General features: G+C 43.7%; 1 protein-coding gene across 1 annotated transcript in view; it reads left to right on the top strand.

The window, feature by feature from the left end:
• The first annotated feature begins 6,225 nt into the window (after positions 1–6,225).
• The window catches only part of MRPS5 (mitochondrial ribosomal protein S5), a 428,043-nt gene continuing 415,379 nt past the window's right edge, over positions 6,226–18,889 (top strand). The window contains exon 1 of the mRNA XM_085612093.1: positions 6,226–6,356. Coding sequence (XP_085468219.1) covers positions 6,308–6,356 — 49 coding nt within the window. The 5' untranslated portion in view covers positions 6,226–6,307. The remainder of the gene's footprint in view (positions 6,357–18,889) is intronic.

Below are 18,889 nucleotides of genomic sequence, written 5' to 3' on the forward strand. Positions count from 1 at the left end.
GCTGCCACCAAGAAATTTGCCACACTAAAAACACTACTTCTTTATCTTAATTTCTCTTCTCCAAATAATCGACACAACACATTTGTCAATTAATCAAATATTCTTTATCTAAGAAATATTGCAAGAATCGTTAGAAATCATCATCAGCATTTCAGAACATCATATTTACCTAATCTGGCTAAAAGTCGTCCTCTAAGTCAGTCAGGTCGGGGATAGATCTTTATTCAGCAAAGTCAGGCCGCAATTCAGTCTCTCAAAGATTCAGGATAACAGCTGTCCAGCAGTGTCACCGTCCTCTCTGTCAGCATAACGTCAGGAAAATCGAGTTCGTCAAACAAGAGCGTAAGAGATTTTTAGTTCAATTCTCTACCTACTTTTATAATGAAAATAATGTCAAAAAGTATCAAGATCGGGGTTTAGAAAGTCCTGATTGGTCGACTTGGGGTCGCGGGGTGAAGTTCTCAGGGTGTCTGTGTGATGAACTGATCGCACTTGCTGGTTCTGGTTTTAAATTGTCCATTGTGTGATTGCTGGGGACGCTCCCAGAGAGACCTTGAAGGGTACATGTTCTCCCGGGGTCAGGTCCAGGCCACTGCTGCTGGCGGTGACGCATGCGCACTTCACCCAGAACCTCGCGTTGTCAGGGCAGTCACGTTCAACGTCTCGTTCAGCCATCTTGGCTAGGCCGAAATGGTCAACTTAAGCAAAAGAAACACAAAAACGTAATTAAAACATAGAAATGGCTAATAAAATGTTATTCCTTCGCTAATACCCATATGTGTGTGTATTTATCTAGCAGAAAGCAACACTCAAAGCGGTTTATACTCACTTAATAAAGCACAAATCACAAATACATCACCAAAGCAACATATATCATGCAATATTCTAATTTTCTACTATTAATATGCGTACACATGTTAGTTTACAATTAATATAGCCATGCAAAATGCAATCCCCACATGTAATTCTTTTGTTAATATGATTGATAAGTATTTCACTGCAAACCAATTAATAAGATCACTATTAGTTAATTATTCAGATTAATATAAACATGCAGAATGGTGGGGGGGTATACAAAATGTTTGTACTACCCGCTCCATCAAGAGCAAATGGTCAAGTGGAGAGGGCTAACAGAATAATTAAAGATGGCATTTAGTGTGCTTTGGAGAGTGGGAAGAATGTCTTTGATTTTCTTAATGAGAAGCTTTGGTCATATCATACCACGCCGCACTCTGTGACTGGAGTGTCTCCTTATTATTTGATGAGAGGAAGAGGAAGTTGTACACTTGTTTCACCTTCTTTTGAGTTGTCTGTTCATAAGAATTTTGAGAAAACTAAAGATAAGGTGAAAGAAAATTTGGATGGAGCTGCCTTAAAAAAGAAAGCATACCATGATGACATACATAGAACCAAATACAAAAATATATGTGTTGGCAATTGGGTGCGCATCATTAAGCCTGGTTTGCCACGCAAAGGTATTTCTAAATTCTCTGCTCCAGTACAAGTCATTAAAGTCTAACAATAATTTCCTTTCAAAAGTCCAAGCCCTAGGGACTCTTGATGAACAGGCTATTCAATCACTATATACCTCTCCAGTAGCAAATCTCCGTATTTCAGGGGTCGTATCAGCACCTATTGAAATTAGTAGGGGCACTAGGCAGGGGTGCCCTTGTTCACCCTTGCTGTTCGCTATGTACATCGACCCTTTTCTGGGTACGATCGAAGCTGCTCTCGATATTATTCCGGTTAAGGTCAATGGTGCAGAGTTTAAGACGCTGGCTTACGCTGATGATATAGTGGTCCTAACCAGCGATGTTGCACTTGCCTTTCCTGCCTTAAAAACTCTAGCAGAACAGTTTGGACAGTTATCAAGTTATAAACTTAATGTTTCAAAAACACAGGTCATTCAAACCCGGAATATGAGCCCCTCTCAAGCTCCCGTGGTTCCTGATGCAACATATTTAGGGGTTAAAATTACTGCCCAAGTTGATAATATTCCAGATTTCAATATACTTCCGGTTATTGATTCAGTCAATCTTAAATTAAAAAGACTGGATAATTTACACCTCTCCCTTTTTGGGCGATGCAATGTCCTGAAGATGATGGTCCTCCCAAAGTTTTTATTCTTATTTCGCACTATTCCACTGGAGCTATCACACCAAAGCATGGTTAGGGCCGAAAGAATCTGTATAAGATTCCTCTGGGGGTATCGTCGCCCCCGCAGGGCAGCAAAATGGATGTGTCTTTCTAGGGAGCGTGGGGGATGGTCAGTTCCTAATCTCTTATTGTATTATTGGTCAGCTATGCTTCAATATACGGGGGTGCTATTGTTAGGTGATAGGGTGGAAGTACCGACTTGCTGTAGACCCACTGTTTTTGAATTGGGCCTTGGCGAGACTGCCAAGGATGTGCTTTTGCGGATCTTGGAGCCGAGCTATTACAAAAAAACAAAATTTAAGGTTATCTGGGCTATGTTTTCAATCTGGCGCAAAATTCGCCATAAATGTGAAATTCCAAATTTAAATCTCTGTACCTCGCTCTCGGCTGTCCGACTATTGTCAGCTATCTTTCAAGATCAGGTTGTTTACAGGTGGCGGTCGTCAGGGCTGGTGGTGATCGGTGACTTGAGTTTAGATGGACAAATGGCCCCCTTTTCTTTTTTGAAGGGGAGGTATTCTCTTAAAACTCATGATTTCTTTACATATTTACAGATCAGGAGCTTTATAGTTAAAAAAACAGCACCATATGCCAAATCTTTTTGCTAAAATTACTTTATTTGAAATGATCCAAAGAAGGGCTAGAATTGGAGGATTGTATCAATATTTGATATCTAACCTCCCTGATGATTTGGTATTACAAAATATTATGTGGGAGGGTAAACTAGGTAAAGTCGGACTGGATATCAGTTTGTCACTGGAGTTAGCAAGCTATGCTCTAATTCCTGGGAGCCTCCGTACTCAGAGCTACATGGCACTATTCGATCTGTATTACACTCCGGCCAAAATTTCAAAATGGGGAGGCTGCAAGGGTAATTCGTGTACTAGGTGTGGGCTCCAGGCGGCCAATGATACCCACATGTTTTATTCTTGTCCAAAGCTAGCGGGCTTTCTATCTGATGTTGAGCATTTCATTAATGGTAGCTTAAGCATTCCCCTTAATATTTCTTTAGAGATGGTGATGCTCGGTTGTGATTTAGCTGAAAGGACAAGACATCTTTCAGCTTTTTTGTTTATAACAATGTCTTTAATCCGGCTCTGTATAACGTCACAATGGCTTAGTCCAGAAGCCCCAACATTTTTTAATTGGAGATCCCGGATATTAGCCCTTTATAGTCTTGAATCTGCAATTTATTTGAGACGGGGTAGAAGGAGGTCTGAGCTGGGTCATGCAATCTGGGCTCCTGTTCGGGAGTGGCTGGAGGTGTAGATTAATGTATGACCTCGGTTTTTTCTTTCTCTTTCCTCTCTGGCTCAATTCATGGATTTTCTCTCCTTTTTTTTTTCTGTTCTATATGTAATCTTATCCATGTTGACCATATATGCCGTGTCTTCCCTTCTTGTTTTCTGTATTTGTACTGTTGGCAAGCAATAAAAAACAAGCATTTACAATGCAATGGTCTCGGCAATATTATAGGTAGAGCTATTGGTATTGCTCATTATTTTTTTATCATTTTTGTATCCCTAAATAAATGGCATTGTCATTTCTATTGGCATTAGGGTTTTTTTGCATATGTGATACCTATTGCATTAGCAGAGAGAGAGTGAGGTAGTGAGATAGAGAGAGAGAGTGAGGTATTGAAATAGAGAGTGAGGTAGTGAGAGAAAGTGAGGTAGATAGAGAGTGAGGTAGTGAGATAGAGATTGAGGTAGATAGAGAGTGAGGTAGTGAGATAGAGAGAGTGAGGTAGTGAAAGAGTGAGGTAGTGAGGGAGAGGGAGAGGGATGTTGTGAGGTAGTGATATATAAGCATAGAGTGATGTTGTGATGTAGTGAGATAGAGAGAGAGGTAGTGAAAGAGAGAGTGAAAGTGAGTTAGTGAGATAGAAAGAGTGAGGTAGTGAGATAGAGAGTGATTGTAGCGTGCCCCCGTGTTTTAACTGAGGCGGGGTGGGGGGTGTTTTTGTGCCCCAGCGGCTGTTTGTTGCGTTGGAGCTGGGACACCAGAGGCGAGGCAGGGGGGAGGATGCACAAGGAGAGATAGAGGCGGGGGTGCGTGGAGTGGGCTGTGTCTCCGACCCTGGGGGCGCTGCCTCCTTCAAGCGCCTAGCAACGGTACAGAGTGATGGTGTCTGCTTTTGGTATATAAGGCTGCCATCTTGAAAAAAATTAAAATGCAATAGAAGGAACAAAAAATGTGCACCGTAAATAAAATGCCCACAGTCTATTGCATAGGTTACCCAAATGACCTTCGGAAACCTTAGCTGGTATTACAAAATGTGCATAATGCATGGATAACAAAACATTGCATTTAAAGTAAAAGTACATGTTATAATTAATGTACCTTTTAATAACATATGTGTTGTTATTGTGGCTACGATAGTCGCCCAGTTGTACTTTGAATCAATTGTTCAGGTATCCCCCGCGTAAGTTGTTTACAAACGTATGAGAACAGACTGTAACCCCCAAACGAGGCTTGGGACGCAAAGTGATCTGTAACGTCCTTTCAACGAGCGTCGCACATGATTGCTGGGACGTTGTAATCCATCCAATCAGAAGCCAGGACGCAGTAGTGTAGGAAACGGTGGAAGCGTCTTCACCAGGGCACCGGGTGCTCCTCCGGGCTCGGGGCGTGTGAGTGAGTGGGAGCAGGGACTATTCCCGATACCGTAACAGCAGTAGGGTGAGCTCCAATCAGCATGACAGTGTGCACTCTGGCGATATCCACTATTGAAACCCTCTCCTGACTGCTCTTTGCAAGATTCACTTCACTCTGCTAAAAGCAGCACTTTTCGTCTCAGGGACCAAAAGGAATCACCATGTTTCACCGATTGTGGTAACACTTCACTGTTTTCCCAATGAAGCCAAGGCTGCATACAAAACGGCATGCATCACCCCCTGCCCCTATACACATCCACCCACATTACCTGGCTGGACAAGCTTCGTTATTTGGCGGCAATAGGCGATCATAGAATGCGGAAGCTCACCTGCTAGAAACACAATCTTTAACACGCACACCACCGCCTTTTTTTCCGAGGCGAAGCAGAAATGCCTCGGAGAAACGCAGCGGCAGTTTCAGATTCGGGGGCGTGTTTCTTTTTCTCTCCTCTTGCAATTGGCTGGAGGAGAGAAAAACACGCCTAAAAAAGGGCGTGGCTAAAAAGTGGAAAGAAGAGCATGGAACACGCCCCCGAATCTGAAAAAGACAGAGCCTATTTGGAGGGACATCTCTCTCCTCCAATGGCTGGCCTCCGTTTAGGAAGCCAGCCAATGGAGGACAGCCAAAAAGAGAGGCGGGCTAAAGAGCCACTCTCAGAAACATTAAATCTCCGGACTTCCGGTTCTGCCTTCGGCAGACCGGATGGTCCCTCGACCTAAAAAAAAAAGCAAATGTTTGTTGACTCTAGCGTTACCCATTGTCATGTGATGAGACAGTCTGTATTTGTCGTCCTTCTTCTCTGCCAATTGTATTTTTAATAGCTCGAACTCTACCCGAAGGCGAAGGTATAAGAGCGCTTTACATGAGCACCACTTGCGTTACATTACAGACACATTCTTTTTGGTTAGGCACGGGGAGATTGTGATTTGCTCAGAATCACAGGTTGAGCGCACCTTCCGACACTCGAACCCGGTTTTCCAGATTCGTGGTCGACCTCTCTATCCGTTAGGCAACATCCACATAACTTGAAGTCAATCCTAGATACGGTTTTAAAATTCTGGTCAGTTTGTATGCATGTATGTATAAACATAAGATGCCACACACGAACAGACTTAAAACAGAGTCATACTTTAACATTTCACGAAAATGTGTACTGATTAATTTACATTAAGCTACTTAAGTTCCTGTTTCATAATATTGGCAACGCAATACTATTGCACGTTATACGAGTATTACCAAATGTTTCAAACTGTCGTAAACAGAACTAAAAAAATGGGGTTCATTGTAAAAAAAAAAAATAATGCTGTTATACATATTTTTGCATAACGTATTTGAACGTCTTGATAACCTTGACTACTACAATATGGCCGCTGCTATCATCGGAACTCTAAATAGAGTCTCGTTTCAATTTAGACCCTCAAAAACATGGCGGCGCTGCAGTCACCTCTTCCTTTTTTCAAACCCTGTGTTACTTTGAATTCCACGCACGGCCATGGCGGCGACCAGATGGAGCTCTCGTGTCCTCAGTACGGTGTTAAGAGGTGAAGTATTCAGAGCATCTCTGCCCCCTCCCTACATTAATGGTTTATTTTGTCTGTGTTTTTAGTTGTACTTGCGCCGTTTGGAATAGTTGTTATGCGTGCTGCGCATCGTATTGCTTGCCTTGTATATGGGAGCCCAAGGTTACTGCTGCTATTTGCCTTGACAATGTAGCAACGACGCTCGCATCTGGGAATTTCAAGGTGGTCTTTTGGCAGAGGCATGTCCTTCGCTTTCTGCAGTTAAAGTTTGCCAGTCTTTTCTGCCACCTACCGATTTCTTTTACTCCCTACGATATGAAGTTGTAATTGTGAATTTTCGGGGGCAGAGAGTTGATCAGAGCCGCTGTCTTCATTAAGATACACTTCACAGAAATATATTTCGTTAGAGGGACGAAGGCGAAAATATATAAATAGGGCATGTGACGTTAATGTACAGTGTCGTTAGTTGGAATAAAGCTGTCACAATGTTGAGAACTGTGACTGTACTTGCATTTGTGTTATCCTTTCCATACACGTGCTATGTTCAGTGCACTTCAGAATGGCGATGTCCCCTTCCTTATCTCAAGGCCCTTCGTTTTGACCTTTTGATGTAGGATGTTGTACTCCTAGTCTTGATATGACTGGGTTTCAATTTATGCAAGCAGGTATTGTGGAGTAAACGAAAAGGATGCTCATAAACCAAAAGTGTTGTCAGCAGCAGCTTTATTCCACAGAAATAGAAGGGCTCCAACTGGGACATCCAATCAGAGCCACAACACTGGAGCAACTGACCAGTAACACACCTGAACATTCTAAGCATAAGATTTGTAAAGTAAGAGCTCACCAGTGTAACAGTTGAAAAGGGGTTTAATGGCACTGGAGCACCTAGTAGATTGAGAAGAACAGCAAGCTCAGGGGCATATTACCAAGAAATGGCTATAACTATCACTAACCTAGGTTAGCGCTAGTTTTCCTATCGCGGTCGATCCCTGCAAGTTATCGCTGTGTTAGCGACGTATTAGCAACATTTTGCAAACAGGCGATAGCTTCAGGGTTCGGGGTGAAAACAGACGCTAACATTAGCGCGATGGCAATAGCAGATGGAATCCAGCGATAAGCCCTTAGCGATAGAAAAAGGCACGCTAACCCGCAAGTTTGGACTTAGCCCATCTGTCCACCTCCAATATAAAAGATGCACACAAAAATGGAAAAATGCAGATTTGAGCAGCCAGGGCATAGTGCAGCACACCTCAACAACCCCCTCAAGCCACCCAACATCCTGGTCGACCAGGATGAGATCCTGGTTCCCAGGCAGGACCTGCGTCTGGTTCCCAGGCAGGACCTGCGTCTGGTTCCCACGCAGGACCTGCGTCTGGTTCCTGGATCCCTCGCTGGACCTGCGTCTGGTTCCTGGATTCCTCGCTGTTCCTGGATCCCTCGCTGGACCTGCGTCTGGTTCCTGGATCCCTCGCTGGACCTGCGTCTGGTTCCTGGATCCCTCGCTGGACCGGCATCTGGTTCCTGGATTCCTCGCAGGACCGGCATCTGGTTCCTGGATTCCTCGCAGGACCGGCATCTGGTTCCTGGATTCCTCGCAGGACCTGCGCCTGGTTCCTGGATCCCTTTCTGGACCTGCGTCTGGTTCCTGGATCCCTCGCTGGGCCTGTGGCCTGGAATGGGATGTGGAGTAGCTGTGGAGTCGATGAGCCGTGGCGGGAGACATTGATGTGCGACAATCACCTGTACCTGGTGGTGAAGTCTGGCAGGTCGCATGGAGACACGTTGCTGACATGTGTGAGAAGCCCGCCGTGCGCACCGTGGTGCAGTCAATGGTAGAGGTGATCTTGCGCACCAACGTAGTGAGGTCCACTTTGCATACTATGATCCACCACTACACCGGGGTGCACGGAGGGGATTACCAACGGTGGGGGAGGTCTCCCTGCATCAAAGGATGGATGATGTTGGGCTAGCTGGACGCTCTGGAGGATGAGGCCTCTGGAACTTGTGTGGTCTGAGCACTGCAACTACACGCCTAAGGGAGCCCTGCTGCATCAACTGCATCGGGTGGTCCACCAGCGGACTACACGGTGACTGCTGTACCCAGCCCAGTGAAAGCACACCTGGCTCAGGCTCCTGCTGGCTGAGTCAAAGATTTGGAGAGAGTGCAGTGGATTGCGCCATGGGGTCATTGTCCAAGTAAGGAGAAGGTGGGTGGGACGCGTAGCGCAGGTGTGCCAGGGTTGGAGTCGCTCATGCCTATCGCACTTAGATGATGCACCCCCAGTGGTGGCTCTACAGCTATGTTGCAAGAGTGTTGCCCCACCACGACAAGCAGTGCAGAAGAGCAACAATCATCACATGATGATAACTCAATCAATCACTCAGGGTAATTGTAAGCGTGCCCATCACCCGTGAGGATCTCAAGGCACTGAGGGGTGGGGAGCCGCAGATCTGTTAGCCGAAGAGCCAGGTCGTGAGGGTCTTCCGGAAGGTGTTCAGGGAGGCGGCACCTCTGATGTGTGCCGGTAGCTCGTTCCAGGTATTGGATGCAATGTGGGAGAAGGATCTTCCGCCTGCTCTGGCTCTGTGGGTGCGCTGGGTCTCGGACAGTGCGAGGTTGGAAGATCGCATGTCTCATTTGTGTACGTGGAAGTTGATTCTGTCATTGAGGTATTTGGTTAAGTTGATTTGTAGTCGTGAGTGATCATTTTGAAGGTGACTCTTTACACCTAGGGGAGACAGTGGAGTCTACGTAGGTGTTGGCTGATACCACATTTCTCATATTTTACACCAATAAAAACCCAATTTTTCATATTGTAGCCAAAAAAACACCCCATTGTTCATATTTTACCCCAAGAAGTAGACAATTTTTCATTTTTTACATCCAAAACCCATACACACCTGAATAAGTTTAAATGACCACATTACTGACCTCACAATGCGTTGTACTCAAATGCGATGTAAAGGCACATGCATTGTCGGAGTTGCGTAGTTAATGATGTACTGCCTGATGAATGCATTATCACCCGCTAGGAGCAGCCTGACCTACGAGGACAAGGCATTACCTTCTACCTACAGAGGCACACTCCGACTGACCACGCACTCTAATGACCCAATGGTGACCATAGAACACCTCAACTTCCAGATCCAGACCAAGCCCAAGCACATCCACTGCGGTACCCTCATGTGCTGGTCCCCCGGCCCTTGGCCCCCCATTGTCATATAACATTGTTGACCTCCTGGCACCCCAGGGTCTCCCAACCACCGACAACATCCTACTCGGTTATCTCAAGTTCCACTTGGACAACCCCAGTGAGCAGAACACCACCGCCTTCTGGGGATGGTCTAATACATCACACGCAAACTGCAACTCGCCTCAACAGGCCACATAGCAGGATATACGGTCAAGCACGTCGCCTCTGCCAGCGGGAGCTTCGACTTCAGCCACAACACCGCACTCTCCTGGATCGACCACCATTGATAACATCACGTCTTCACCTTGCCCACCGGACGCCACTTCCATCATGGCACCTCCTCGCAGCTGGGTCAGGGCCACCGCAGAACATCTCGTCAACTCTCTCCACACCAACACTCCAATGCTTCCAAACGATGACAACGCAGCACGCAACCCCCACTGATGGATCTCCAACAGCGCTAACATTCGAGCACCACTCATGGACAGCACTGTGTCAGTACCTTCCGCCTGCCTGATGGTAGGCATGTGGGAGAGGTAGTGCCACAGGGATAGGCTGGCCCCATGCATTGTTGGAGTTGCGTCATGGTTGTGACACGACTGCAGCAATGTGTGACTTTAGCGCAGACAGACACGTCAGGATTCTTGATGTATCTCTCATTGCTTGCGTCATGGAGCGCTGTCCAGTGATTACAGTGCAACCATGCTGTTGCAAGAAGGGCGTAGTGAGAAGTGTTGCAATGCTGTCTTGTCGCTGCGCAGCAACACTTTTCATGACTGTGACACAGGAATGCGCACTAGCTTATTGATTGTGCGCATTCCTGCACTGTAGTTTTGTTGCAGGGCAGCACGGCAACATTGCTTGCAGCGCTGTCCAGCACCAAAAACATGCATAGATGTGGGCCCAAGACTTATCCCCATTTTTAAGACCAGCTATTTTCTGGTCTTAAGTTCCTACAGCTAACGGGCCTTAGCGTGACTTTTTTATCGCTTTGCGGGTCCGTGCCATCCTTGCTAATAGGGCCAAGTGCGGTTAGCTGGAGTTTTTGTGAAATTCAGAGAAGGAACGCCTACCTTGCATGTCATTAGCGATAAATCACGCTGGCATGAATGGCGATAGAGAAACCGGCTGCTATCGCCAGAAAACTGTCTCTAACTCCTGTTAGCGACAGCTTGCTAATAGGGGGATAGAAATATTGCCACTTTAGCGGCAAAAAAGTTCTGCTAAAGCGGCATTATGCCCTTTATAATATGCTCCTACATCTCCTCCAAACTCTGCAAGTTCCTTAGTAACTGTCCCCCTAACATTTTAGAACCCCTTGTTACCAGTTAGCCAGGCATGAGCCTCACGGGTTATACAGTGAGAGAATGTTAAACATAACACATCTTCCCTCTTTAAATGATAAAACAAAAGAATACACCTTCTCAAGTAAAATGTTACAATTCAGAAAAGCAATACATTCATAATCACTTATGTTTCCTAAAATGCCGAAATAGAAATATTATGTATACATCAGTCACTTACTATCTCACATTCAGAACCCAGCAACCATTTATCTTTACTCCTAGCACATTTCCCATTTCTCCCCGCTGCAACTTCAACCATGCAACCATCATTCCTACCAACTTCATCTTCACCACCCTGCATGTTGGTTGTACTACCCTTCACTTCCAAAGGACCTTCTTCTCCTATTCTTCTTCCTGCAACTCACCCATCCGCCTCAATCAGCCTCATTCCTCTCCATTCTGCTATCCACTGCTGCTTCAACAACACCCCAGTCAGCATTTGCACTTTAACGTTTCCGTCCTTACACACTTACTGTGAAGAACAGCTATTCTATTCAAATTCCAAACCTTTCCATCACTCAACATGAGGGCATTTGTGCAAAACCTTAACTTCCAAAGGATTGGAGAACTGACTCTTTCCTTTCTTGACTTTCCAAGGTTTCCTCACCTTGACCATCATTCCATTTTCCACTACAGTATCTTTAACATTATTTCTTAAATCATACCGTGCCTTGTATTTTAAATGGGTATCCACAATCCTCTTCCCTAATTTCTCCCTAGCAAACTTTTGTTCAACATAATGTACTAACCGCTTAGAGTTAGCTTTGGTTCTGGTCTCCCTTCCTCTCATGATTTCAAAAGGTGAAACACTTAAAGGCATCATGAATAACTGTTCTTTACAATCAAACAGTCTTGAATATTTGGACTTCCCAATCATCCGTATTCTTGATAGCCAGCTGCACCACATTTGTAATCACCCTGTGAAGTGCTTTATTATACCATTCCCACTAGCATTATAGAGCGAGTTATCCTATGTTTGATGCCCACCCTGGTAAAATAATCCTGAGATAAACCAGATATAAATTGTACCCAATTATCACTGACCTGTTGCATTTGCAACTTCTCATTCAAGAAAACCTCATCCATAAATGTTAGAACTGCATCAGTGTCAATTCTTCCAACAAATTTAATGGTAGACCATCTAGAAAAGATATTGATGAGGGCTTACACATACTTCTGCACCTCTCCAATGGGTCCCATGATGTCATTTGCCACCGTCTCTTATGGACTATGCGGAATAGTAGGCTCACACATGCTAGGCAGTAAAGTCCTTAAGGACGTGTCAGAATGGGAACTAGCGATGCATTCTCTTACCATCCTTCCCACAAGCATATCCACTCCTGTCCATCAAAACCATATTTTGACCATAAGTTTAGTTTTGACAAATCCACCATGTTGCTCATGGCATAAATTGACCACCTTCTTCCTGAAGGAAACAGGAGGAATAACTTCATCACCCCAACGCACAATGTTACCATCCACTGATAATTTGTCTCTCTTCTCCCAGAAATTCTTCAACTCTGTGGACAACAGAGATTTGCTGGGCCAAACAGATCCAATGAAATTGATACATTTTTGTAGCACCTCATCCGTGCCACACTCCTTAACCCAATCCATTCTCTTAACTCCAGCCAAACCTATATTAAGAATAAGAGCCATCCTAAAATTCTCCCATTCTGACTCCTCACACTCCTGAATGTCCGAAGACATTCTAGACAAAAAGTTAGCAGTAACGTTGTTTTACCAGGAACATATTCTACTCTATATATGAAATCCTGCAGTCTCATAGACATTCTAGCTATACTCGCCGCAGCCCTGAACATACTTTCTGCCGTTTAAAAGTTACACTAACGGCTTGTGATCCATCCTGACAGTGCATGCTTTACCCTTATACTAACAGTCGGCAGCATTCCAACTCTCACACACAAGCTAAAGTTTCCTTATCTATGACTGAAAACTTTACTTTCTTTAGTGATAATGCTCTAGATGCCTTTCGTAATATTTCTTTCCTGTCCCTTGGTATCCTTTTGTGTTAAGTTGCCCCCAAATCTTTGTTTCAAGCATCCACCATAATAAAATTCTATAAATTGGGGTCAAAATCTTTTAAGACTGGAGCCTTAACAATGGCCCTTCTGATGTTCTCGAATTCTTTCTGACACTCACATGTCCACAACAATGTACTCTTGTTTTTAAGTAGCTGTCGCACATTGTAAACTTTACTGGAGAATCCTTCTATAGAGTTAGATTAAAACTCTACAAGTCCTAAGAAGGATCTTTACTCCTCTTTGTTGGTAGGAGCAGGGGCATTGCTGATAGCCTTGAATAATACTGGTTTGGGAGAAACACCCTCCTCACTTAACACATGACTAAAATATGTCACAGACTATTTTGCAGATTTGCATTTCGAGTATTCCACAGTTAAAAAAAAAAATCCTGTTGTTTAAAACTTATAACACCATGTTCAAGGTCGTATCATGCTCCTGTTTAGTCTTACCATATATAAAGATATCATCCTGAAAACACCTTATATTATTTACCTTCCCAAAAAGCTGGTACATTAACCTCTGAAAAACCACTGCAGGGGATGCTAGACCAAATGACATTCTTTTATACTGATAACACCCTATAGGCGTGATGAATGCAGTACATTTCTTACTTCCCTCTTGTAAGAAAATCTGATGGTATGCCGCAGATGTATCAAGGGAGGTAAACCACTTCGCACCATCCAATGAATCAAGCATTTAAGAGATTTTTGGCAGAGGAAACTTATCAATCACTCTATTGTTGTTGAGATAACGTAAATGAATGCATAACCTTATTAGGGCTCGCGCCCTGCGTTGCAGTGCAGAGCAGTGCTCGTGCAGGCGAGAGCCCCTTTTGTAGGGGGTTTAGAAACGGAGCCTTTATTCGCACACGCTCGTGCGTGTGCTTTTCGTTTTGGCATCTGTGATTGGCCTTTGAGTGCGTGTTTTTCTCAAAGATGCATTGCTCCGCCCATGGCCTATTGGTGTCTATTACGAGCACCAAAGGCCATGTGGTTTCAATTATCGTGCCCAGACACGGGTGCGATGATTGAAAACACGTTTCGCTGTGGCGCGTGCGCACCACTCGCGGGCGTGTATTTTTTTAGAATAACGATCGCTTTCAGTGCCGCTTGTCTGTACATTGTGAATTTTCCCTGCCTTTGTAAATTGATTCCACAATAGTTTTTTGCATTTCGGCCATGTTGAAAATATATTTCCTTGTCGAATTTAAAGTTGGCGTTAACAGAAATTGCATTTTTACATTTGCGCAAAAGAGAAATTGCAGCGGTCACATCCACTGAAAAAACACAAGCCCTGGCAACACTGCAGAACTATATTTTTTACTGTTTACATGGTGCACAGTTGTTAACTAAAAGAACGTTCATTCTAGAGAGAGAAACAAATCCTGTACATTGATCATCCTTTCATTTTTGATGCTAAGTACAGAAGCATGCTTCAAAAGGCAGCCGAAGTTTGAGAAAATAAATTTAACGTAACCATGGTAAACATGGTATATGATCTAATTAGAACATCAATCAACCCGCCATATTTTTTAGACATTCAGCATCTCATTCCCTTGTTCGCGTTTGTTCTATTTGTTTCATTATGACAAACGGTCAGTGTAACATTGTCACACCTGCCAATTGTGCTCGATCAGGAAACGTGTCGTATTAGTCCTTCGTCCATATCTATGGCAGAATAAGAGCAGGTCTTGTGTTAGGGGCTTGGAAAGCAACGCGATTAGCGTCTAGCAGCCGCTGCTTCCGGTTCTGCTGAGTACGCGCGTCCCCTTGTGTGTGTAGAAGCGCGTGAGGCGATAAATAGCGTGTGTGTGCCGCCAGCCCGTCTTTCTGTGCCTGAGTATAAGTGCGCTCAGCTCTTGCACCGGTCCCTGACAGCTGCCAGCACGCCTAACCCTCTAACCCGCCGCCCGTCTGGAAAATCATGGCATCTTCAGCAGCAGCGCCACCCCCTGCAGTCCCTGTTGCTCCTTTGTAGAGGGGCATCGTTAAGATGGTGAGAGAGGGGAATGGAGAGGGTAATCTGTTCTGGCAAAAGCTTTTGCCACAGTTGACCCCCAGTAATTATCCTTCAAAACCATACGTGTTTTCAACTATCTGCATAACCCTTTCACATCTGAGAAGTTAGGTTATATTTTATCATTGCCAGTTTAGAGTTATTGTAGCAGGCTAATGATTGTGTGTGCCGCTTTTAACTTGGCGTACATCTCTTATAATCGCAGTCTGCCCAGACCCATGCTTCTTACTATGCGTGTAACTAATCAACTATAGTTTTGACTAATGTTTTGTAACACACACCTACATCACAAGCCCACCTTTTCATTTCCAGTGAAATTTATACATCGATAACATTCTCAAGCCTCAAAAATCACAATCCAGCATTTTGCAGTTATGTATAGTTAACTGTCGTATATGCATTAATCTATAACGCTGCCAGCATATCTTTAACTTTTAAAATATCTTTAAAACGTTGTTTAAAAGAACGAGGCGTGCACCAAGCCCCTTTAAAACTTGATGAAACATTTCCCAGTCTATACGACTTCATTGATAGCTTGCACTGCGGCACAGACTTTTACAAGAGATCGCTCTAGTCTTCCTCATCAACTTTCTCACAACGTATGTTGACAAACAACCCTCCTTTTTTCCTATTTGAAAGGCAATAGGTCTCGCATTTACTAGAGTTTGAGCTATTGCCATTGTAAATGACAATGCCTTTTATTTACTTGTAGATTTTTAAAACATAAATAAAATGCATAGTTATTTACAATGCCAATAGCTTAAACTCTCACAAATGCGAGACCTATTGCATTGCAAATGCTTGTTTTTCTATTTTTACGTCTGGCAATCAGCACAGGTGAAATCCATTCTGACGCTTCTACCTCTTCAATAATATCTGCTCCAACCAATTTATCAAGTTCGTTTTGCACCTCGCCTCTTAACATAATGTGAATATTCCTGGCTTTGTGCAATTTTGGCTACTGAATTTTTAAGTATGTGATGCTCAAAATTAGTGAGCTTGCCAATCTGTCCTGACAACACTTTGGAGAATCTCTCAAGCATTGCCTTACCAACACCCTCACTATCATCTACAATCATTACTGGTTCAATACTGTTAGGATTCAGTATCGTATTCAGATTACCCTGATGCTGCCAACCCAGAACAGACGACCCTCTCTTTGCAATGTGCAATTTACCCTGGCTCTTCCTGTTTTTGAATCTGAAAAGTAAAGATCCGTACCCCAATATCTCTTATTTTCTTGCCAAACAAGTCCTTCAGGTTTGACATCTGTGGAAACAGTTTCTCACCCACATGATCTACAAATCTTTACTTCCATACCTTCTCATTAATCGTACAGGGTGATCCCAAATATGCATACATTTGAATTTCCACCCCACCAAACCTCATCACGCAAAAAAGGTTTCTTCCTAAGCTTGTCATCACCATTTTGCTATGTACTGAACATTTTAACTTGGCGGCTGGATAAAACTTGCTATTCAAAAAGTAAGATTCACTGTCACAATGGTAACACCTCAAACTTTTCTTTCTCATTTTCTGACTACTCTTAACATTCTTCTCTGATTTGCATTTAATGTTGCCCTTAACCTCTTGCATTTTACTATTCTCACCCTTAACAGCTTTAACACTGCGGCTAGACATCTCCGCCTTCCTTAAAATTGCAAGGATATCTTGTAATTCCTCATCTGCATTAACCCATAATTTCTCCTGGATAGCAGGGTTTTTCGTATGCATGACCATCTGATCACGTATAAATTGCTCTTCAAAACCCACAAATTTGCAATCAAGAGTTAATTTGCATAAGGCAGACACCTATTCATCCACACTTTCATTTGCTTCTTTCTTCCTCTGGAAGAATTTGTATCTTACAATACCAATACATACATTAGGTGCAAAATACTTATCAAGTGCTGCAGTTGCTTTGTCAAACACATTGTTATTTCCACTATCCAGAATCAATGGCAATTGCTCAAAAACTTTCAACCCCATTGACCACACAGAATGTAAAAAATATACGTGTTTTCATGTTGGTAAGGGTTCATCTTCCCATCAATGTCAATGGTATTTAGAAAATACTAAAAATAGGACTTCCAATCCAGCTATTTCATGCGTGGTTCAACACTAGCCAGCCACAACGCTTGTGGGGAGTTAAAACGCAATTCTATGTGCTGATGACGCGTACTATACTAAAGAATAATCAAGACAAACTGAAAATAGTTACAGTGTCCCTTCACCCCAAAAGGGACTAGTTCACTGTAATAATTATATAAAATCAGGGTACTGCAGGTATCCAAGTGTTTGACTTTGGGAAAGCAATAAATGAGACTCAAGTGAAAATAATTACAGCGTCCCTTCTTCACCCCTACAAAGGGACTAGTTCACAGTAATTACTATGAGTATGCAGGGTACAGTAGATTTCCCAAAATTTGGGAATCCCATACAAGAAAATAGCTAAGAGCACCACTTCCTCAATACTCAGCGTTGAAGTCAGCTTGCCAACTAGAAAGCTACCCACTGCAAATTGATAACTTTACTACAGCTGCAGAAAAACCATGATCTTGGGACGATTACCCTGCGCTCCTCTTGGCAACAATTACACTGTCCCCTGAAGCATGTCCACCCGACAGTTGGACCTCATTGAATTTCCCAGAATGTACAAATACTAGGCAGGGCTTCACTCGAACATTAGGAATACACCTAAAAATAGTTCTCTGTTCTTCGCGAAATCGCGTTTAACGCAGGACAAGTAGTCCAACTTTGATTCCCACAAACAATATGCTAACGCTTGAAGGAACAATCACGTGAGAAACAATTGAAGGCAGCACATCCGTTGCTTGGGAGTGCCGGGAGCAAGCTGCTTTAGAACCTTCTGGCACTAGGATTAAAAAAAAATGCTAACCTTACCTGCATTCATGACAATGTTACACGATAAAGGTTAGTGAAGGCACATTCCTACCAATACATCGATAACATGCAGTCCAGGTTTTAGTAATACTTCCTCCACATCCTCCGCTAATGTTACAGTGCTCCTCCCTGATATCCTCTCATGGTAATCCTCTGCACATGTGGTTCTGTGGTGTTCCGGACGCTTGTCGCCACTTTTTTAAAGTGAGATCCTACCAGTGTAACAGTTGAAAAGGGCTTTAATGGCACTGGAACAACAAGTAATGAAGAGCAGTAAACAGCCTGCTCCTAGCTCTGTCCGCTCCTCAGTAACTGTCCCCCCCCTAACAATCTAGAACCCCTTATTACCAGAGTAGGCACAAGCCTGATGGGTTATACAATGACAACGAGGGAATATTAAACATAACCACATTCTGAACAATTATATGTAAACAAGAAAGAGAATGTGTGCTAGAAGAGAACAGGACACCACAGGTATTACCTCCTCATCTGTCTTCCTCACCATATTCATTACCAGTTGACCAACATACAGCTCTTGTGGCTAGAACTCCCAAAGCGGAACTTTGAGTGTGCTAGTTTGCTATTCTCCCAGAATGGCAGACTTCCTCTTCCTTTCAAATATCATAAAATGGGGAGTCAGCTCCCTTAACATCCAGTTATTTAGTTTCTGTGTTGAGTGTTCGATCCCCAAGCAAAGTTGTGAGATACTGCCATATTCTGGTAGCTGTTTCTGGATCGGATCTGGGATCCCGCCAACTCAGGGAAACATGCTGAATTTGTCCTGTTGTCATTTTCCAACACTGAGACATAAGGTAGCAGCGCCCTACATTGTCTGCATTACGTTCGGAGCAGCAACCTGCAAGCAGAGAGGGAGCTTTCTTATTTTTACTTCCAGCTGGGCCTAAGACAATGGCCTGATTTAAAGCCTGATGGCCATTGGTCCTCCCTTTTTAGGTCGAGGACTACCGGTCTGCCGAAGGCAGAACCGGAAGTCGAGATTTAATGTTTCCTAGAGTGGCTCCTTAGCCCGCCTCTCTTTTTGCCTCTCC

The sequence above is a fragment of the Triturus cristatus genome, chromosome 6 (genome assembly GCF_964204655.1).
Source record: "Triturus cristatus chromosome 6, aTriCri1.1, whole genome shotgun sequence".
NCBI lineage: Eukaryota > Metazoa > Chordata > Amphibia > Caudata > Salamandridae > Triturus > Triturus cristatus.